The 20,949-nt window shown below is 53.8% G+C and overlaps 9 protein-coding genes across 9 annotated transcripts; 5 read left to right on the top strand and 4 right to left on the bottom strand.

The window, feature by feature from the left end:
• Positions 1-342: 342 nt before the first annotated feature.
• Positions 343-1,770, bottom strand: HMPREF1541_04768 (uncharacterized protein; the record flags this gene model as incomplete). The annotated part of the gene is made up of 1 exon (XM_008719112.1): positions 343-1,770. One exon carries the CDS (start codon positions 1,768-1,770, stop codon positions 343-345), a length of 1,428 nt encoding a protein of 475 aa, XP_008717334.1.
• Positions 1,771-3,367: 1,597 nt separating this feature from the next.
• HMPREF1541_04767 (uncharacterized protein) lies at positions 3,368-7,089 on the top strand (the record flags this gene model as incomplete). Its single annotated transcript, XM_008719111.1, has 2 exons — positions 3,368-6,809; positions 6,860-7,089. The coding sequence occupies 2 exons, from the start codon at positions 3,368-3,370 to the stop codon at positions 7,087-7,089; spliced, it is 3,672 nt and encodes a 1,223-aa protein (XP_008717333.1).
• A 1,309-nt stretch (positions 7,090-8,398) lies between these two features.
• HMPREF1541_04766 (uncharacterized protein) lies at positions 8,399-10,690 on the bottom strand (the record flags this gene model as incomplete). The annotated part of the gene is made up of 1 exon (XM_008719110.1): positions 8,399-10,690. One exon carries the CDS (start codon positions 10,688-10,690, stop codon positions 8,399-8,401), a length of 2,292 nt encoding a protein of 763 aa, XP_008717332.1.
• Positions 10,691-11,901: 1,211 nt separating this feature from the next.
• Positions 11,902-13,569, bottom strand: HMPREF1541_04765 (uncharacterized protein; the record flags this gene model as incomplete). Its single annotated transcript, XM_008719109.1, has 3 exons — positions 11,902-12,002; positions 12,053-13,429; positions 13,476-13,569. 3 exons carry the CDS (start codon positions 13,567-13,569, stop codon positions 11,902-11,904), a joined length of 1,572 nt encoding a protein of 523 aa, XP_008717331.1.
• Positions 13,570-14,415: 846 nt separating this feature from the next.
• HMPREF1541_04764 (uncharacterized protein) lies at positions 14,416-15,471 on the top strand (the record flags this gene model as incomplete). Its single annotated transcript, XM_008719108.1, has 3 exons — positions 14,416-14,454; positions 14,502-14,701; positions 14,748-15,471. 3 exons carry the CDS (start codon positions 14,416-14,418, stop codon positions 15,469-15,471), a joined length of 963 nt encoding a protein of 320 aa, XP_008717330.1.
• Positions 15,472-15,971: 500 nt separating this feature from the next.
• HMPREF1541_04763 (RdgB/HAM1 family non-canonical purine NTP pyrophosphatase) lies at positions 15,972-17,116 on the top strand (the record flags this gene model as incomplete). The annotated part of the gene is made up of 4 exons (XM_008719107.1): positions 15,972-16,181; positions 16,405-16,478; positions 16,581-16,824; positions 17,039-17,116. 4 exons carry the CDS (start codon positions 15,972-15,974, stop codon positions 17,114-17,116), a joined length of 606 nt encoding a protein of 201 aa, XP_008717329.1.
• A 262-nt stretch (positions 17,117-17,378) lies between these two features.
• On the bottom strand, positions 17,379-17,966 carry HMPREF1541_04762 (uncharacterized protein; the record flags this gene model as incomplete). Its single annotated transcript, XM_008719106.1, has 1 exon — positions 17,379-17,966. The coding sequence occupies one exon, from the start codon at positions 17,964-17,966 to the stop codon at positions 17,379-17,381; it is 588 nt and encodes a 195-aa protein (XP_008717328.1).
• Positions 17,967-18,454: 488 nt separating this feature from the next.
• Positions 18,455-19,366, top strand: HMPREF1541_04761 (uncharacterized protein; the record flags this gene model as incomplete). Its single annotated transcript, XM_008719105.1, has 1 exon — positions 18,455-19,366. One exon carries the CDS (start codon positions 18,455-18,457, stop codon positions 19,364-19,366), a length of 912 nt encoding a protein of 303 aa, XP_008717327.1.
• Positions 19,367-19,511: 145 nt separating this feature from the next.
• On the top strand, positions 19,512-20,281 carry HMPREF1541_04760 (uncharacterized protein; the record flags this gene model as incomplete). Its single annotated transcript, XM_008719104.1, has 2 exons — positions 19,512-19,913; positions 19,961-20,281. The coding sequence occupies 2 exons, from the start codon at positions 19,512-19,514 to the stop codon at positions 20,279-20,281; spliced, it is 723 nt and encodes a 240-aa protein (XP_008717326.1).
• Positions 20,282-20,949: the final 668 nt, after the last annotated feature.

The raw sequence follows: 20,949 nt of genomic DNA, 5'->3' as shown, positions 1-20,949 counted from the left end.
TCAGATCCTTTATTACAGCCAATGAGGGCTCGTTGACCGTATGGATGGCGTCAGGCAGGAGCGAGGGTCCGGGTCGATGGGGAGCATCAGTCACAAAAGGTCAAGACAACCAAAGAGTAGGATCAAAGGCTCCAGTGGCATCGACTTTGCACAAAGAATGTAGTAGACTGTACAGAATTTCCATATAACAGCCCATTGGGTCACCCCTCTCTATGGACTTTTCGTCTCGCAAAATATGGTCGTTCAAATATTACCCTGTCATGGGTATAACTGCCTCGTCGTGGCATGAATCTGACACGAATCTGACAATATTATGCACTCGATGCAATCTTGATGGATAATTTACAGTTCCAGGTCGTTCTCATCCAGGTCGGAGTTGTCTAGAAGAGGTGCCATCCTCGCCTTGAACTCCTCGAGCTCCATGTCATCGTCAGCAACGCCAGCGCCACCAGGAGTCTTGGGAGGAATGAGAACATTGGGCAGAACGTGAATCACTCCATCGTAGGCGATACCATCAGGAACAGCAACTCGCGAGAAACCGTTGATCTTGATGGTGATGAGACGGCCGTACCGGGCAATGTCCACACTGAGAGACTTGTCCTTGAGAGCTGTGGGCAAGTCGATGTGGAAGAAGCCTTTGGGTGGTCCATGACGAGGACTATCTTCCTTTTTGGCCTTGTAAATGGCGTCGCTGTAGAGAGTAATGTCGGGCACGCTGTGATACTTGATCAAGGCCTTGAGATACTTGAGTCCATAACTACTGAACAGGAAGGCGTTGATCCGGGGGCCAAGACGCTGGAAAGCTCCATTGGAGGGTGCAAAAAGAGTTCCACCCTCATGCAGAGAAGTGTCGTTGAACTTTTCCAGTAGTCCAGTCTTAGTGAGAGCAAGATCAAGAGTGCTAAACTCGCCAGGAAGAGCTTCAATGATGGTGACAACCTTGGGCGGAGGCAGAAGGATACTGTCGATGCCATGGATAACACCGTTGGTTCCAAAAATGTCGATGGCGACAATCCTGGAGTAAAAGTTGACAGTCAGACCACGGAAGCTGATCTCGGTGGCTAGACGCTGCGGGTTGCCACCAATGCCCTCGGCCTCGAGGGCAGTGGGAATAGTGCGAGACGACAGAACTCTGCCAGCCGGATAGAACTCGGGGGAAACATGGTAGGTGAGTAGCTTCTTGAGGAACTCCTTGGGCGGCTTAGGAGCGTGCTTGGGGATCTTCTCAAAAGCATGGTCGGTGGGAGCAAAGACAGTGAAGTTGGCAGTGGTGCCGTTCAACAGTTTGACCAGATCTGGGAACTCGTCGATAGCCTTGGCCAGTTTGGTTGTGTACTTGCTCTTTGAGATCAATTCATATACCGTCTGATTGGGAGGACCGTGGTGAGGAGGGTGGTGAGGACGACGATGGCGGGGTGGGCCGTGATGCGGCGGGCCATCATGGGGCGGTTTATCGAAAACATCGACATCGTCTTGAGCAGAATCAAGCCATGACTGGCCAGCGAAGGCATGTTCAAACTTCTCGCCGTATTCCACAGCAGTGTCGTAGGTGAAGTCGACAGCCTCATCATAGTACTGCTTGGCTGCGTCGGTGGCCTGATCGAACTTGGTCTCAAGATCTTCCCAGATTCGCTCTGCACAGGGGATATTATCCCAGAAAGGATGGGAATCGTGTTCTGGCTCGACTGTCAGGGACTTGAGCGTCTCCTGATCAGGAATGATAAAGGCAGAGGCTGCGGCCGCGAGGCCGAGTACAGAGATGGACTTCATCGTTATCGGAGCCTTTCTCGCAACTGAACACAGATCAGTCGTGAGGGAAGGAAGAAGATGAGTGGAAGGATGAGAGCAGTCTATCCAGAGAAACGCTGGAGCCTGCCACGCGTCTCCGAACTGCAAGTATTCGCATCATCTCTTCGCAGTTTAGCCCCTCACCATCACGCAACGTGCTGATATGGTGACGTTTGACATCGGCACCGAGCGCTTTAGGCCATCCGATTGAGTGCGGCAACGCAGTCTGCTTGGGGCCGTGGGGTAAGCCGAGCTTGGGGCTTGGGGCTTGGGGCGCGACAGTCTTAGCCTAGACCGAGACCAGAGATATCTACGGAGTACACAGTAGTACTTGTATCTTTATGCCCGTGCACAAGCCATTTGTGAATCCGTCGTAGTTCACTCAAAGCAGTTCAGATTGCATCACCGCGGAGACTCAATCGGTCGCCGTTTCTTGGGGCGTTGTGAACGTAGTAGCCCGTGCCAGCACCAAGACCCCTTGCGGACCCGCCAGCATTCCCCTAACCCACCCTCTTCGTCTGCACACTTCTTGCTGCTGGGTTCATGGCTTAATTTCTCAGATGAGACCCATCCCAAGCATAGCACACGATTTGGTCTCATCTCATACTGGAACGTCGGGACGAGTCGTCTGGTCTAGTGCCAAAATGGTCTCTCTGGTAGGGCCCGACACCGCTCCGCTAGGACGTCGACGATGTACCAGACAGTGACTTCAACATCAGCAGCAAACTCGCAGTACAGGGCGTGCCGTATCGAGCGCGCCTAGATGAGCTTCTGCGCAGCTTCCTGTCGGCGACACGTCTTCCTCATCAGGTAGGTGGCGGTGGTGACGACGAAGAGCGAAAGGCAACCACGACCCATCTCATTCAGCTCCAGGGACTTGGTTGTATCTGTCCTCACCTCGGCCGTCTGTCTGGCTCAAGTCGCTCTTTTGAAGGTCCGCTCCTGGATGGATCGATTTTTGGACTCTGGGTGGGTTGTATGCCAGCGCTCAATTTCTCACATTCCTCACCTTTGTGCATTGTTCTCGAAGTGGGCCAGGAATTCACATCATCCTAACATAGCATTGACCACAACAACAAATCACCAGATTAGGCCCTAGTGGCTGAAAAGGTGGGTGTCATGCGGGCCAGCTCAGGATGACATCTTACTGATGTCCGTCTACAGTATTGCTTTAGCAGCGGTGAAAGTCCTCTGAGAGAACTCATCGGCAAAGCTGCCTTGGACGTTGCTGTGGCTGCTGTGCGGAGCAACAAAAACACCGCACTGTGACTTGAACACACAGGTGTTGTCGAGTGTGTCTCGTCACTAGCAGAGCATCGATCCCGGCAGCCATCGACCTCTGGTCGCACACGGGTCCTCGGGTATCTTGAAGTCATCATCAGCAAGCATCTTTGCGAACCTTTCTGATCCTTCCCTATTGCCGAATACTGTTTGCACCATCTTTTGGGCCTCGCCACGAAGCCGGTCTGCGCGGTGTCATGCAACCGATCTGCCTTCGATCCTCACGTGCTCCGGATCTTCAATTCGCGGTCTAGCTCGCCTCTCCTTTCCATAGGACCAGCGACTATCTACGCCTGTCATGGAGAAATCGACCGGAGCGGAGCGCTCCTCACCGAGGCGTCGACCGCTGGGCGAACGCCAGCCTCGTGCCACGCCTCAACCCACGCCTACCAAACCTGCTGCTGTGCCGAACACTCCGTCGCCACGCATGCCCCACCACGAGTCTCTGCAATCCGAAGGCAATCTATCTGCCCGTGAGAAGCGTACGGCTGGCGGTCCGGCGAACAATCCTGATCCTCCAAACGATGTTCCCGCCGAATCGGAACGCAAAGTCGTTTACACTAACAAGGGCAAGAGAAAGACGCATGTGGGTCCATGGCATCTGGGAAAGACACTCGGCAAAGGCGCTACCGGCAGAGTTCGCCTCGCTCGTCATAGTATAACAGCGGAAGTCGTTGCTGTCAAGATCGTGTCCAAGAAGTCAGCAGCCATGGTCCAGAGCGCCAGCATGGCCAGAATCGACAGCGATACCGCGAATCCTGTCAACAAGTTGGGTACCCGGACCATGCCTTTCGGTATCGAGCGAGAGGTCGTCATCATGAAACTCATCGAGCACCCGAACGTCATCAACCTCTATGACATTTGGGAGAATCGTGGAGAGCTTTACCTCATTCTGGAGTATGTTGAAGGAGGGGAGCTCTTCGACTATGTCTCCAGCACCGGTGCTTTGCCCGAACCAGAGGCTGTTAGACTGTTCCGCCAGATTATCTCCGGCTTGTCATACTGTCATCGCTTCAACATCTGCCACCGGGACTTGAAGCCGGAGAACATCCTGCTCGATAAAGACCGCAATGTAAAATTAGCTGACTTTGGCATGGCAGCACTACAGCCAACGGGCAAATGGCTCACGACTTCATGTGGTAGCCCACACTACGCCGCGCCTGAGATCATTCAGGGCCTCCAATACCGTGGAGACAAAGCCGATATCTGGAGCTGCGGCATCATCTTGTTTGCAATGCTCAATGGCTTCCTACCTTTTGACGGCGGAGATCTGACCACTACTCTGAGATTGGTCAGAAAGGGCGACTACTTCTTGCCGCCAAATTTGAGCGTCGAGGCTTCCGATCTCGTTCAACGCATTCTTCAGAAGCACCCAGAGCGTCGCATCTGCATGGATGACATTTGGGCGCACCCTCTGCTGCGCAAGTATGAGCGGTACCATGCCTCCCTCAATCCAGGAGTCAACTTGCCCGGCCCTGCTGCCGCATTCACGGAGGACCAAGTTACCCAACGTGTTGAGGATATCGATGACATCGACCTGGACATCTTGCGCAGCCTACAGACGCTTTGGCACAGTGAAACACCCGAAACACTAATGGAGCGACTCATCAATGACGAAAACAATCACGAGAAAATGTTCTATCACGCTTTGATAAAATTCCGAGACGAGCAACTGGAAAACTACGATGGTGATCCGTTGCAGTACTCTGCCAGTGACTATCATCACATTACCAGACCGCAGCCAAAGAGTCCCAAGCGCAAATCTGCGGCCAATGGACTCGGTCATACACGACGACCATCCCAATTCTCCATCATCAGCGACACTGGAGCCAAGCGTGACACTTATTACAAGAACCCGGCAATCTCGGCGAGCAAGGCCACTCAGAGCACGTACGACCCTTACAGATCGTCCAAGACCCCAATTGTCGAGAGTCCCAAGAATACGCCCACCGTCGTGATTCGGAGAGATGCGCGCGCTGGCAGCATTCAAGGCGGTATCCGCCACCCCGCTCTGAATCGTGTTCAAAACGAGATGTCTCATGTAGATGTGGCTGAGGAGCCTGAGCGGCCGATCCAAACGAGGCGAACCTCCTACTCTACCATTACTTCGAAGAGCTCCGTGGCAAGTTCCAAGCGAGTGGGCCGTATGAGAAAATCCGTGAGCTACAAGCGTCGAGTGAGCTTCCCTCGGCAGCGACAAGCCCCAGGTCCTACACATGCTCCCAAAGCACGCTCGACTGGTCCGGAGCCAATAGGCTCTAGCGCTGATGTGTCCATGGATCGTCCCCGTACACGTGGCTCAGAGTCCATGATTAGCACCACATACAGCAACCCCAGCCTGCCCACTCCGCCAGCGGCCACCCGTCCCCGCAGACCTGCATCGGACATGCAAATTAAAAAGGGCCCAGCTCTGACTCAGAGTTGGCGAGATGATACCCGCAAAGTCAGTCAGGAGCTTGGAAAGATTTGCGAAGAGGCTTTCAATCGATCCTCCATTTCTTCAACCAGCGCTGCAAGTCATTATGCTACCGCTGACACACCACCCACTTCTGTCGGAACTCAAGATGGACGTCTTTCAAGCTACCTTCGCGATAGACCTCTGCCAGAGACTCCAGCTTTGAGAGAACTACAGGAGAAGCGCCAGAAAGTGATTGACATGTTCAGTGGGCATGACGATGTAGATCTGAAAAAGATGCTTGCTCCCATTGATGTGCTCATCAATGAAGAGCTGAAGCGACAGAAAGGACAGGCGGCTGCGAACGCTGCTGCCGATCGGCGTACATCGAGCATGCCACTGCCGAGAAGCACCATGGAGGATCTTAAGCGTCTCCGCGAAGATGCTCCTCGCGCGGCTTCTGATCCTTTTGGCAAGAATCCCAAACCTCACGACGCGACTGTGAGGCTTGTACCAGCTTCGTCACCCCAAGGGAGCAGGTTATCCCCAGTCAATGTGCGGAAGAACAAGGCGACGCCTATCAACTCTATGCGAGACGGCCGCGTGGACCCTGCCCTTACCCAACAGGACCGTCAGGGCTATGATTCGCGACTTTACAACAGCAACATGGTCCTCGCCACTATCCAAGAAGACCCACCTTCCTCGCCGAAGAAGAAAGCATCAACCACCTCACTTTCACGCAAGTGGTCGTGGCTGAACAAGCGTAACATGGACGAGAGCTCTCGTTATACTGGCGACGGCTACTCCCCAGAGAAGACCTTGGATCAGTCGGGACAAGAGCCGATGGCCTCTGGGGCGCTTGATGCTTCAAACAATAAAGCCTTGGCGGTCGACACCCCAGAGCGCCAACAATTGATCAGCCAGAAGAGAAAGTGGTTTCAAAAGATGTTTGGGAAGTCAGCGAAAGCCAAGCAGGCCGACATTCCGATTCACACCGACCACGAGATCGTGGATGATGCATCAGAGGATCTCAACGCCAACGGGAACAATGAAGAGCTTGTCGGAGGTAGGACCTCACGGCGCAGCTTCAGACCTCACACCAGCGTCGACGCTGCCACCGCAGCCGCGGCGCATGCTCCGATTGAGATTAGCCAGAATTGGCTTGCCAAGTTCTTCCGCATCAAGCCTGCGACTCGAATCATATGCCTTCAGGTCAGCAAAGGTCGTGCCAGTAAAGACATTGTTCGTGTCCTCAAAGACTGGCGCAAATACGGCCTTCGCGACGTTGTGTGTGAGAGACGTGCTGATGGCGACATGGTGCGAGGGCGGGTTGATGCCTGCAACTGTAAGTTTTCCGAACTCAATCTGATGGTCGCATGCTAACGCTCATGGTAGACCTGCACATCAAGCCAGTGACTTTCCACGCTTTCCTCTACTGTGTCCTTGAGCACGGCCGAAAGGCCAATTTGAGTGTAATCAAGTTCACTCAGGAGAAAGGCGCGGCCAGCAGCTTCTACCGCGTGGTCGAGACTTTGGAGTCAGTTCTTAAAGAGCGTGGTCTGGTGGTGCTGGACCCTGTCCGCAAGAAGGGCATCGAGCGAAGCCTGAAGGAAGCTGGTCTCTAAGCAGACCTGAAGCCCGGTGGTGCCTGGTCTGGGCAGTACTCACATTACAGCATTGGCATATTCTGTTCTGGATGACACCATGAATATTGCATCCGATAAGCGACGGCGCAAACCTCTAGCGACGACTTTTTTTTTCTTTTAGTATTGTACATGATTCATAGGGTTTGGCTAGACCGGTCTCCTATTCTGGGTCGTGGAGGATATGCATCCAGATTACAGCAGACATGAAGAGGTTAATGGGGAAAAGCATTGTTGATTCCTAGTGGTTGGTGCACAACAAGCCTTGACTACGCCTCTGACTACGAAGTCCTGCGATTGTACAAAAGTCATAGCAAGAGGTGCTTATGTCGTGTGTGGTGTTGCGTGTGAGATGCTTAGGTACCTAATAGACACCAGACCACGAAAGCGTGGGCGATCAATCAAGCGCATGCATGCATGCCTGCCTGACCTAATGAGATCCGCGGATAAGTAGTCATAGTATGAAACTTGTAATGGCCTCGAGGCGTACAGTAAATCGAAAAGGCCTCTGGAGATCCCACCAACCAACCAACCAGCCTCCCTTTCTCTTAGATGCTCTCTCTCTCTCTCTCGCATTTTGTGAGCCCGCACATGCATGGATCGGGGCGAGTGACTCAGGAAGCTTTTCCCTCCGTAGCACCAGAATGCGAAGAGAAGAACAAGGAGGAGAAGAACAAGGACAAGAAGAGGAGGACGAGGAAGAGGAGGACGAGGAAGAGGAGGACGAGGAAGAGGAGGACGAGGAAGAGGACATGAATCAATTTGCAATAACATTGTGCATTGGGTGTTGTCTAACAGTGATATGGAAACCCCTTTCCTAGCCACACTAGCCCAGGACTACTGCTTAATGTCGCGCGCCGGCGATATTCATGTTCATTGTCCATTGTCCATTGTCCATGTCCAGGGTGTGCTTGCTTGCCCATATTCGTCAAGTACCAGGTATCTTTATGCCGATTGGGGGAGCCTCCCTCACCCAAAGCAAGAAAGGCCTATCCATAGAGTAATCGTATTGTGCAACAACCAGAAAGAATATCCAGTACCCATCCTCAAGTCCCTAACCTGGGATTGTCCAGCCAGCCAATGTCCAAAGTTTGGCACCGACGCCGGTGCCAGACCCAAAACAAATATGTCGTTTCTTCCTTTCTTCTTTCTTTGTGAGGTCATATTAAGTTAAAGCATCGTCGAAGTCATGGCGAATCATAAAGGCATGTGCAGAAAAGTTGATAAACAAGAAGCCAAAGCTACATGGCTAGTCCAGTCTCAAGTGGAGTGGTCATCGGGGTTGCCTCCCTCAGAATCTGCTGGTGAAGCTTCGGCCACCTATACCAGGTCTCTTGGACACAGCCCGGGGATTGACAATGTCAAGACCGATTGGTTCAAATCCGTTGAGCAGATCGATGGGACTTGTGTCAATCTCATCGGACAGGTCGTCAGGAAAGGTCATGAGTTCTTGGAACTCGTTTTCGCTGCCGCCGGCCGTGAAAGCTGTCACGCACTTCAGTGGGCTGCCATTGAATGCAGCGGCAGAGGTTTGTCTCAGAAATGGGCTCGGTTTGAACGGACTGATCATATTGTTCGTTGATCCGTCTCTGGCAACATTGAGTCGGTTTTGGTCGGCCTGCGCGAGCATCTCTCTGAGCCGAGTGCTAGATGCGGTGCCTGTCTTAGCCAAGTCGCGTCCTGGGGCGGAGCGCTTGGCCGACTTCAGGGGGCTACGTCCATAGCCTGGCGTCATGATGGGAGTAGCGAACAGGTTATCATCAAAGATATGGAACTCGCTACCAATGCCGGCACTAGGTGTTGCAACCATTCTGCTAGGCGAAGTGGTATCTGGACATGACAGACCGTAGCTATGGAAGAAAAGGTCGGGAGTCGAGGGAACGCCAAGGAATGTCTGCATATCATGGCGGTGTTGTGCAAGTTGTGCGTTGGGAGAGACAGAGTCAGGGACGGGCCTGGCAGGCTTCTTGAAGGTGATCAGTGGTGTAGCAGGCTGATGTACAGGACTCGAGCGCGGTGGTGGCGAAGATGCAGTCGGATCGAGGGTACCGTTGGCAGCCGTAGTCCGGAAGTGAAAGGGCGTTGGGTCCACAGACGAGTATCGCATCCGCTCGATTTCGGCTTCCGCTCGACCAGCCTTCCGCTTCTTTCTGGCCGGCTCGCCATCCGCCTCAGAGGTCAAGAAAGCTTGTGACTGCTTCGGTCGCATGGCTGACGATGGCAGTGACGAGAAGTAGCCGCTGTCGTCCATGGTAGCCGCGTTGCGCTTGTGGCTTATGGCCGGAGGCTGGTGGCGATGAGCGCTGGGGGATGAGCCGGTGCGACGATGGGCATTGGCCGCAACTGGAGGTGAGGAGTTCATCGCTTGAGGGGGCGAAGATTCTGGCAAGGGGAGGTTGGTCGAATCGATCGCGCCAGAGACCACATCCTCGTGCAGAGCCGGGTCTGAAGCAGGCACAGTGGCATCTGAAGACAGATCCGGTAATGGAGGAGCCGTGTGAGGTCGTGGCTGCACGGGAAACGTTTCTTGGATGAATGGGCTGGGCGCCAGCGGCTCCAGTGAGGGGGGTGGCTGAGAGAGTGATTGGGGCTCGGGACACATGACGCTCGCGTGGACGGTCATGTTGGCCATATTATTGTTGTGGCTGTTGTTGCCTTTGCGACCTTTGTCTTTGAGAAACTGGCCCTCCATGCCTTCAACAATGACCCAGTAGCAGCCCTTGCCAGCATCCCCCTTTGGACGGTCGACTTTGGTGAAAGCCTTGTTCAAGGAAAGATTGTGCCTGATAGAGTTGTGCCAGCCCGCCTTAGGGTCTTCTCGGTAGAAGGAGAAGGTGGTTGAGATCCATTCATAGATCTGAGCCAAGGTCAGCCGACGTTGAGGTGCTCTCAAAATACCCATGCCGATCATTTGAGCATAGCTGTAGGGTGGCTTGTTTCCGTCATCCTCGAGGACGGGCATGTCACTGGGGGCGGGAATCGGAACCTGAGTCTCTTCCTCTACTCGCTGACGTTTGATGGCACGGTCGTCGACATGCACGAGATCGGACTGAGATCGCTTCAGGATGTTGCGGCGATTGTACGACGGGGAGGGGAAGTCGGCATTGTCGTTGGCCGCCGTGGCCGGATAATTCTCTTGGTCGAAAGAATCAAAGCTCGCGCTGAAGACATGCATCCCCTGGTTTGGCTGAGGTGCGACATATGGTGCCGATTCCGGGACGTGGCGCTTTGTGGGCGATTCGTCAAAGCTTGCCATAGGCTGAGGCGCTGGTAGATCAACAAACGTCAAGTTATTGTAAGCCGTCATAGGTTGGTGGAATTGATGCACTTTCTGCGGGGACATGGAATGGCCTTGATGGTAAGGTTGGGGGTTGAAAGCGACATTGTGCGGGTGTGTCGAGCCAAGAGGAGACTGACGAGGGATGGCCGATGGCTGAAGCTGTGGCCGGGGTCTCTGCGCCTGCTGATAAGGCGGTGACGTTTGAGAGTTGTGATATTCGGCATCCTGGGACTGAGGATCTTGATCCTGATCCTGATATATCTGAAAAGGCGGCGGGGGCGCCTGGCGACGCAGGCCGGTCATGATCAGCAGTGACTAGGAAGTTAGGGGGGCAGTCGTGAGCCCGAACCAGAGGATATTGCGCGTGTTAAGGTAGGCGAGTGCGGTCCATAAAGGGATGGCAGCGATATCAGGGAGGGTGGACCGGCGCCAGTGCTCGTCCAGACTGCGATCGCTGCGGCCTAGACAATGATGATGGTATCAATGCTCTGACAAAGACGCCCGTACTCGCTGTGGGTGACTTAAGAGGCGGCCTGTGGCGAAGACTCGGAATGTTCAAGGAGGGTAGCGCTCGGACGCGGAATGTCCGTGTAATTTGGGGAAGGCACGTTGGACGGAGGAGGAAAAATGGTGGTGGAGAGATAGCAGTCCAGGTTGGTCGGAAGATTCGAGAGAAGAGGAGATGGAAGGAAGATCGGTCGAGTTGATGTGCGGGATGTGTGAAGATGGTCGCGATAGAGGTTCGAGATGTGCGCCAGGATTTGTGCGAGATTTTACAGCCTGTGCAAGTGGGATGAGGACGAGGATGAGGCCGACGAGGGGAATCGCGAACCAACGCGTTAACTCTGGAGCATGACGATTCTCGACGTCCTGACAGGCCTACCGCCCACTTCGCAGGTGGATTGGCTGGGGGCACTCGGCTGAGAATCACGCTAAATCACGAAAATGGAGCGTGGCTCAGCGCCTATTTGCTGCGCCTAGGCCAAGCGTCGCTTCTGGGAGCCACCTGGGCCAAAAGATTTGCCTGCGGAGTACCTGTTGGAGGCACGAATCTAGCCGTGGCCTCAGGCCCTCAGCGCGACCGTGCTGTTGCCCATCCTGCTCTCAACGGCACTTGATGCTGGCACTGGCACATGCACATGCACATGCACATGCACATCCTGGCCTGTCTCACCTCGACGTCTAATCTCTGCTCTTTCGACAGCCGGGCTCTTTGCGCGCACTGCATCAGAAAAACCCCGATGCTTCGCTTGACATTGCACCGGATGATTGCCTGATCGCCTCCCCCTTGCGTCGCGTCAACGGTCAGGCTCCGCCTCACAGCTCTGCCGGTTCCCATACTTTTTTCGCATATGCGGAATGGCCATTGATGAGAAGCCCCTCATTTCCCATGTACGGCCCAACCTCTATTCCAACTGGTCGGGGCACTGCTGCCGGTCTGGGCTCCCAATCTCCAACGCATATGTACAGTGCTGATCCGGTGCGCCCTGCTAAATATGCCAGAATAGCTGAGTCTATGGATCCAAAAAGGTAAAAAGATTCGTGTGTAGCGTGTTCAGTGCTCGGTTGGCGTCTCGCTCTTCGATCACGCACGATATATTGATTTCGCTGGCGCCTGCATATGCACGTTAGCCGGTGTGTTTCACGGTTTGCTGGTCGTCGTACCTTGAGATATCATCTCAATGTTGATGTTGTGCTCGCCTAGTGTAGCAAACATCTTGCCTGCAATGCCCATCATGTTCTTCATCTGCTTGCCCACCAGGCTGACGATGGCCATGTCAGGCACAATGTCGACGGCGCCAAATTGACGTAACTCTTCGATGGCCCCACGCAGATCCTGATCCACAATCTCGTACTCGTTGTCACCGCCTCCGGTATACAGCGGTGCTTCCGAGTGCAGGGCCAGTGAGATGTTAACTTCGCTAGTGGAGATGACATCTACTGACAGCCTCCACTTGTCCAAGGTTGAGAATATTCCCGCAAAGAACCCATGAGATAGAGCCCTTTTATTCGAGTGAATGTTCAAGACCAGGATCTTGTGTTTCAGTGTGACAGCCGTTGGTCTCTTGGGCCCGATCTTATGGGACTGTCCGCTGGAACTTCGAGAACGGAACAAGCTCGGCGGGTAATTCGGCGAGTCGATACCTAGCCGTGTCGGCGCATCGGGATAGATGATAGTGCCGCCTCCCCTGGGATTCATGACGTTTTTGATCCGAATTGGTATTCTTGCTCGGATGACCTGGTCCATGGTAGATGGATGGATCACCTCGGAGCCGTAAAATGTCAACTCCGCTGCTTCTGCGGGGGTGATCTGTGGAATGAGTTGGGCAGTAGGCACTTTCCGCGGGTCCGCTGTGAAAATACCATCCACCTCCTTCCAGATTTGCAGTTCCTTGGCTTGGATTCCCACCGCGACGAGCGCCGCGCACAGATCGGTATAGCCTCTACCAACCGTCATAAGCAGACCTCGGGGAATAGCACCAAAGTAACCTGTAATGACCGGCACCTTCCCAGCCATGGACTCCAGCCGCCTCGCTAGCCGTATGGCGATGTTATCGTAGAAGTCTTGGTCAAGACTTTGGGAGACCTTGAAATCGACAACGTCCGCTAGATCAACGTACTCGGCCGATAGACCGGAATCTTGCAGCATAGCAGTCATATACCGACAACTGAGCTTCTCTCCAACACTCATGACTTTGTCTCTCGACCGTGGGCTTGTCTCGCCGAGTGTCTGGGCAGCTTCTAGTATGCGTAAAACATGGTCGCATTCTTCTTCAATCTCTTGTATCAGTCGTGAGCGGATCTCGAGGTCGCGCAATGAGGCATTCGCGCTTTCGATGTGATCGACCCGGACGGCTTCTATTAGTTGCGTATAATCTCGGTGGTGTTCGGCCTCGGAGGCTGCTCGTAGTAGTCTGTTGGTGGTGCCCGCAGCCTTGGTACTGCTCGACCGTGCGGAGCACACGATCGCGACATCGCCGTCAAGCAACGACTGCTTGACAACGTTGACTATGGCCTGGGGGAACTTGCCGACACTGGTCCCTACTTAGGTCAGCGTCGATCGAGCGCATTCAAAGGAGTGGCTTACCTCCAAACTTAAGGACATTGGTACCCGATGTCGGCACAGACGTTTGTGGTGTAGATGGCGTGCAGCGACCATTGGTGAGGGGTGTCGAGGTCATGACGAACGAACGACTAATAATGAGTAAACAGGAACGTGTCTTGAAGGCGACGCTCGCATAATTTGACAATTGTATACTGAGGAAAGGAAAGTCAGACCTGAGCTGCCGTCAGCCCTTATTCTAATTGTGACTCTGCCACCATCAGCCCCTCTGGCAGAATTCTTTTTACAAGGCGGTGTGAGGCCTGGGGCGCCTCCAGATTTTCGGTGCTGACAGCCTTGCCTAGGGGCGAGGTTTTTACCGATTGGCTCACACCTGAGATGACACCATAGCATCGCTTAGCATACCTATAGTAGTAAAAGTATGGGCTGCGGTCTCGAAGGGCTTAGAGTCGGCATGGCATCTTCTTCATAATGACACTTAGCAGATACACTCCTTGTCAATCTCTTTCTTCAAGCAGCAAGTTGTATAGTACTAATGATCAGACAAGAAACTGAAACTGGGGTCCAAGTTTCCAGCACTCATGATTCAGGTCAAGTACATTGAACAGCGCAAATGCTTCCCCCACCACTCCGCCATGATATCTATGGTAAATGCCCCAAGATCCAGCACCTTAGCACGGTCGCAGCGTCCAGGTAGGTTCTTGACTGCATGAATATCCCTCAGGGTGATGGCCAGAGCCAGGGCTGAAGATGGGTTGCATGCATCCGAGCCAGCACCGGCATAAGTTGTGAAGCACTCATGCACTCGAATTTGAACACCGTCTCATTTGCTTGAGGCAGGAGCAACTGCTTCTATTTCTTCTTGGCATTCCTGTCGTGCAAAGTGAGGACGTCGCGATGGCTCGATCTAGAGGTTGAATCCGGTCAGAGTGGCGGAGTCAAGCCTTACAATCCTCGTGAAAACATGACCACCGACGTGGAAAACGATACCAGGCGTTTGGGCGTACGTGAATCCTGATCTCTTGATGGGCAGTCTACTGATTATGGCAGCGCGACGTGCTTGGTCCTCATGCTTTTGAAAAGCAGATGCCGCACTGGCAGAAGAGGCTCATCGTCGACCAGCGGGGGTTTCTAAATACCATTCAGTACGGATCCGAGCCAAAGATGTCTATTCTCATGATGAAGAACGAGTCATACAATACGATTCCTGTCCTACAAGCCCTATCAAGCGTTGATCCAAATGTCACAAGGTACGCAGCATCCCGCATGTCGAGGTTCGCATCTTGACACTGTCAGTTTCGGCTACTGTCACCCTGCCACCAATCACTTCCATAAGCGAGCGTCGCTCTCAGGCTTCTGCGGCTATCACAGCATCAGCTCATTACTGTCTTACCTGCGTGGTTGCTCTACGGCACCGAAACATCATCGCTACGCCACGCATCTCCCGAACATTCTGGAAATTCAGGACATCATCGAAGAAGGCTGGAGAGCTGGCATCAACAGCAAAGCCCTCCTGCAGACGGGGGGTATTCGAGGCACACGCAAATACATTGGTACCTCCGAGGCCGAGACCTGCTTGAAGACGCTCAATGTACACTGCTATGTCATGTGCATTCAGTCGAACAAGGAGAAGATGGCATGCGATCAAGTGATGGAGCGGTTGGAGCGATACTTCATGCGTGAACCGGCAATCGGGGAAAATATGCTGGGCAAGCCGCCCGTCTACTTCCAGTATAGTGGGCATAGCACCGTGGTGGTGGGCTTCGAGACGTGGAAAGAGCGCAAGCTCGTCGTGCCTGGGGTGGTGCAGATGGCATCGGAGCACCTCACCGAATTGGTCGTCTTCGACTCGGCTCGGCCAGCGACGGAAGAGGTGAGGAAGGTGAGGGATGAGGCGATGCCGTTTGAGAAGTTGAAGGCGTTTCTACCAGTCATGGCTGGATACCGCGTGAGCCGGTACGAGCTACAGAAGTACGACCGCTTCGAGCTTGTCTTTTTGGAAGACCCGAAGCTATTCTAGCAAGGCAGCGGGGAGAAGTGACCTTGACCAATGAAGTTCTGGTGTGATGAGGTGTCAGAATAGTTAAACCGAGTACGGTGGTGAATACCACCCGTGACTAGTAAGCCTTCAGATCTTTGTTGCCGATTCTGCGTTCAGACACAGATTGGTCTCTTCACAACAGTAACAGTGAAGTTTGCTCCCTGGATCTGCAGTATCTCTTCGAATACACAAGCCTCGCTCGCACTTCACCGCCGACCCCAAACATCCCACTTGCAAAATTACATCTTCAGTGCTCAATACACCGTCGTAATATATTTGCTTCTTGGCTCACCTACAGTACGACTCACCTTCAACAAGGCCTCACCCAACCAACTCTCTGGACTCGCCACGCCTTCTCCCATTTTTCCATCCCCCTTCTTCACAATTGTGTATCCCCCCGCTCATTTCCGTCCCCAACGCCCCCGACACCACACACTTTTATCCACACAGACTCACTTTCCCCGGTACCGCCGCCAACGATGACGCCCCCAAATCCCGTAGCGCGACCCACAACCCTCAACTTCATCACGGGCAACGCCAACAAGCTCGCGGAGGTGCGCGCCATCCTGGCCAACGAGGGCGGAACGGGTGGCGTGGACCTGCAGAGTAAGGACGTGCCGGGCCTGGATGAGATTCAGGGCTCGATCGAGGAGATTGCGAGGGATAAGTGTCGGAGAGCGGCTGAGAGTGTGAGTTCTTCTCTACTACTGTGTTCGCTGAGTGAGCGAAGGGGTTGGGATGTTGGGGGTGGGGGAGGTGGGAAGGTAATAAGGAGGGGCGTGTGTGAGGATCTAGGACGATAGGAGAGGGGAGATGGCGTCGATATGGGTGTTTGATGCAGCACGGGTGATGGTGTGAAAAAGAGAGAGAGCGCGGAAGATAAGCGATCGTGCTAACGTGTGTATTCTACAGGTCGGAGGTCCCGTGCTAACAGAAGATACGGCGCTCGAGTTCAAGGCCCTCAAAGGCCTGCCTGGACCCTATATGTACGTTCACAACCGCCATCCCCGGCTTCTGCGGTCACGGTTCTCGCCATCTAGCGGTTCTGCTTCCAGTATCCAGACCATTTTATCTGACGTCTGTTGTAGCAAATACTTCCTGGCCGCCCTCGGACACACCGGCTTGAACAACCTTCTCGTGGCATACCCGGACAAAACAGCCTACGCTGTTTGCACATTTGCATACTGTGGTGGGCCAGGGCAAGACCCCATCCTCTTCCAGGACCGCACCGAAGGCAAGATTGTAGATGCGCGGGGCCCACCAACGTTCGGTTGGGATGCCGTGTTTGAGTATGAAGGCGAGACATATGCCGAGATGGACAAGGCGCGGAAGGTGAGTTCCATCCCCTGTTCTCAATAAATTCCCCTCCCAAGAGCAAGTCAATTGGCTGCGAGGTACAAAGACTTTATGGACATGTCAAAGCGAAGCTGAAGTGCTGCAGCTCGAGATCCTCACGGCGCGTGGATTGGCGCAGGCGGCGGGTAAAGGGAGTAGTCTTCCGTATGTTGAGGTAGGTTGAGCCTGTCGCTGATGCGTCGATTTGCAGAATGAGATCTCACACCGCGGGAAGGCGCTTGCGAAATTGAAGAAGTGGTTGGCTGGTGAGGAGGTGGAGACGCTGTGACTTGGGGCAACGTGCCGGAGTACACTTTGAAGTCCGGGGTGGCATCGTCCTGGCTGGTGTCGTTCAGCATACCTCGAGCAAGTCGAGTCAATATGGTTTCAGTCGTGAAGGACTGGCGTGACACGGCGACCCCTGCATCGACCGCTTTGAGGGCGCCTCCAGGATCGATGCAGACATATTATCGATCGGCAGATGGCCACGGGAGTCTGTGCAAGAGTCTGATCCGTGGCATAGAATAGAACCATCAGCACCGTAGACAGTCTCATCCCGAGCCATTCACCTCCTTTTCGCCCTCTGCGTCGCGATCCTTCAGCCACTGCTTCACCCACGCACATACTCTCTCAGCGTTCTCCTCAACATCTTCTGCCTTGACGCTCTTCAGCTCCACGACCTGGCCTTCGTCCCACGCGTCCTTGGCTTCTTCACCCACGACGCCAAAGATCTCTGCATCCATATTCTCCTGCACCTTCTCCTCCTTATAGCCCCTCTTTGACAACCTATCAAACAGCACATCCGTCTCTTCGCATCTCAATACTACCACCAGATCCACCCAGCGCACTGCGAAACCCTCTGTCGAGTGCCAGTCGATGACCCACCCGCCATCACCTGCGCCGTCGGATATCTCTTTCTCAACTTCGTCCATGAGCTTGTCGTCATCGACAATGTAGGTTTGTAGGTCCTCGTCGTATCCTTCGTGGCAAGAACGAGATTTGACCAGGTCGTTGATTGACAGATGCTTGAGCGGGAGAGCTGGAGTGGACGCAGCAGCGACGGAGAGCAATTCGGTGACGGTGGTCGTCTTACCGACGCCGGGAGTGCCGGTGATGATGATGTTGGGATATTTACGCATGCTGACTATTTCTTCGAAAAGAGGTACGTGATGTGGTCGTTGAATAAACGCTGGGTTCTAGGCTGTAAGTTTTCGTCGTGTTGGAGGCCCGCAACTTTTCTCCCCGCATCGGCTGATCTTCGGCTTTGAGGTCTCGCGTCCTCCTGACGCGTCCGAGACGTGACCGACTTCATCTCAGATAGATGAATGTACGAGGACACTGATCGATGAGGGCTGCACAACTGCTCCGAGCATTTCATACAACTGCATGCCAGCTCAAAGCCGGGGATGCAAGCATCACTAGAGCAACGGATAATAAAATTTCTCCATACTGGCTCAGACAACGAGTCGTGAACGAGGATTTACGACGGATCGCTATCTTTTGTGGGACGCCGTGTTCTGGTACTAAAGCAGTGTTGTGTCAGGGCCTTCACGATGCCCTGGAGGGTGTCCTGGAGACGAGCTCAAATGCGGTTGTTGGCCGTGATCTCAGCATTGTGAGCATTGACATGGGAATCCGTAATCTTGCATATTGCCATTTACGAACGAGGCTGGATAGGCTGGATACACCAGGACAAAAGAAGTATTCCAATGTTGAGGTCATCGCTTGGGAGCGAATGGATGTATCGAAGGGAGTCGTGCATGAGGTCAACGAGAAGGACGTCCCTGTAGCGAAAGCTAAGGCGGGAAGACGTAAACAACGGAAAGAAGGCGATGATGAGGAAGAATTGATTCCGTCCGCGAAGGAGTCATTCGATCCAGCAACATATGCGGAGCGTACCTACGCTTTTGTAAGTCGCATACTGGAGAAGCATCGCCCGACGCATATCCTGATTGAGCGCCAGAGATTCAGGACTGGTGGAGGACCGTCGGTTCAGGAGTGGGCTTTGCGCGTTGGCATGTTTGAGTTCATGCTGTACGCAACGCTGCAAGCCCTGAAATCACAGGGCGTACACAGCAGTGCTGTGGAACCTGTATTGCCGACAGCAGTCAACAGATATTGGATTTCCCAAATCGAAGAGCGCGGCTTCTGGAGTGATTTCAAACCCACCAGCTCCTCGATGAAGCAGTACAAGATCGATGCGGTGAAAAACATGCTGAGAGGCGAGAAGTACAAAACCCGACATCTTCAATTCTCCAGTCAAGCACAAGGGACTGCATCGAAGTTTCTGCCCACCCAAAGTGGGAGTCAGAAAGCGCCGAAGACCCCAAAGACGAGCTCGAGTCTTAAGCTGGACGATCTCTCGGACTGTCTTCTTCAAGGGCTGGCCTGGATTGCATGGCAGGAGAACCTCCGAAGACTGTATTCAATCTACGGCCATTACTACCCATATGGGAATGTTATCGAGCCGCACGATCCGCTTAACTCAAGCGCAACAATACTGAATCGAATGAAGGGCCCGGAGATAGCACTGACCTGAGATCCTTCCACTTCAAACAAGGATAATACATTCGTTGCAGTTCGGGAAGGCGGTCGTGACACAATGCTGGGAAGAGCTTTTCACTTCCCGTCCAAATCCCAACCAGACTCATTACACGCACGATTCCCTTCCCCCACGATTCGCAATGAACCTCACCAAGGCTTTAGTGGCGATCTTGACTTGGGCACTCGTCCACAATGAAGCTGCTGCAAAGGATCAAGCCCGGTCAGATACGAGTCATGTGTTCACGGTCACTGCGAGCATCAACGACACACTGACCATCACCGAATATCGCATGACCAGCAACACCTGGGATTCAGCCAGTCAACCATCACCAGTGCCGCCGCGACCTGACTCCAGCGCTTTCACCGTCTTCGTATCGAGCCCTGATACCCCAATCGATAGACTACCGATGCAAGCCGCGGGCACTAGGCTGTGGCTGGGAATCGAGCCATCGACTTATTGCCCATCGAGTGTCGAGGAAGAAGAAGAAGAAGAAGAAGAATGTCCTCCGGGAAACTATACGGCGCTGTCAAATTGTAGCATGGTACTTACCATCGATCCAGTCAAGAAAAGTCAGCTGACAACTCATAGTACACCTTGGTGCCCGGAGGACAACAGCTCTGGGCAACTGCGGACGGCGAGATCGGCTACACTGTTGCCCATTCGCAACTGATGCCCAACGGCAGCATTCAGTGCCCGTTTGTCCACTATCTGGGCGCCAGCTATGGAGATTTAACCTCTAATGCGTTTGGCGCAAACGGCCTCATGGCATGCCCCGCCGGCGAGGGAGCGTGGAAGATCTTGCTCGCCCTTGCCAACGCAAATGTGCCTCTAGGCAGCATCAATGACTGCATACAATTCAATGCATTGACCTTGAAAGCCACTCATCCCGCTGCCTGGCAATATATGTAGCGGTGCGGCGGCAAACAAGATGAACTTTTCGGAGCATGTGCTTCGTGCAGGTTGAGAAAGTGGTTGAATGGGAAACATTGATAATGTCGACCATCGTCTTCAGAAGCAGCTACGACAATGGTGAAGGCTCCGGTCGGAAGCTTGCGCGTTGATGGTTCGAGACCATCGTCATCGGAAGAAGCCGGAAGATATCCGCACGGAGGGCTGGAGGGCTGATAGCCAAAAGTGCCTCGGCACTCGTCGAGTCTTGCCAGAGCTCGTCGAGACTCTCTTCGGCCGGCTTCATGTTTCCCATATACATCATAGATTGCCAATACCAAGTACTGGAGAGAGCGATTTGCACTGTGACGCAGATCACCGCGACTCGGCTAACTGCGCTGACGTCGGCAGTCAGAGGCCAGAATGTTGATAAATTCTTCCTCGTCCTTTACCCCACATCGAAGCTCTGAGGGCTGATCTCCCCAGAGACCCTTAAGCTTTCCATTGGTGAGGGCCAGCGGAAACTGGTGGATAGCAGCATCGGGGCCTCGATTGGCTCCTAGCAGCGCCCGGACGCAGCGAAGTGCGTCGGGAAGTCGACCGCGGCTCAAGCAGCATGTGCGTGCCCCGGCTCTGACGTAGATATATCAATCATGTCCATGTACCCTGCCCTCGGCACCTCCTCACAG

The sequence above is a fragment of the Cyphellophora europaea genome (genome assembly GCF_000365145.1).
Source record: "Cyphellophora europaea CBS 101466 unplaced genomic scaffold supercont1.4, whole genome shotgun sequence".
Classification (NCBI taxonomy): domain Eukaryota; kingdom Fungi; phylum Ascomycota; class Eurotiomycetes; order Chaetothyriales; family Cyphellophoraceae; genus Cyphellophora; species Cyphellophora europaea.
This window is presented reverse-complemented; position numbering and strand designations above follow the sequence as displayed.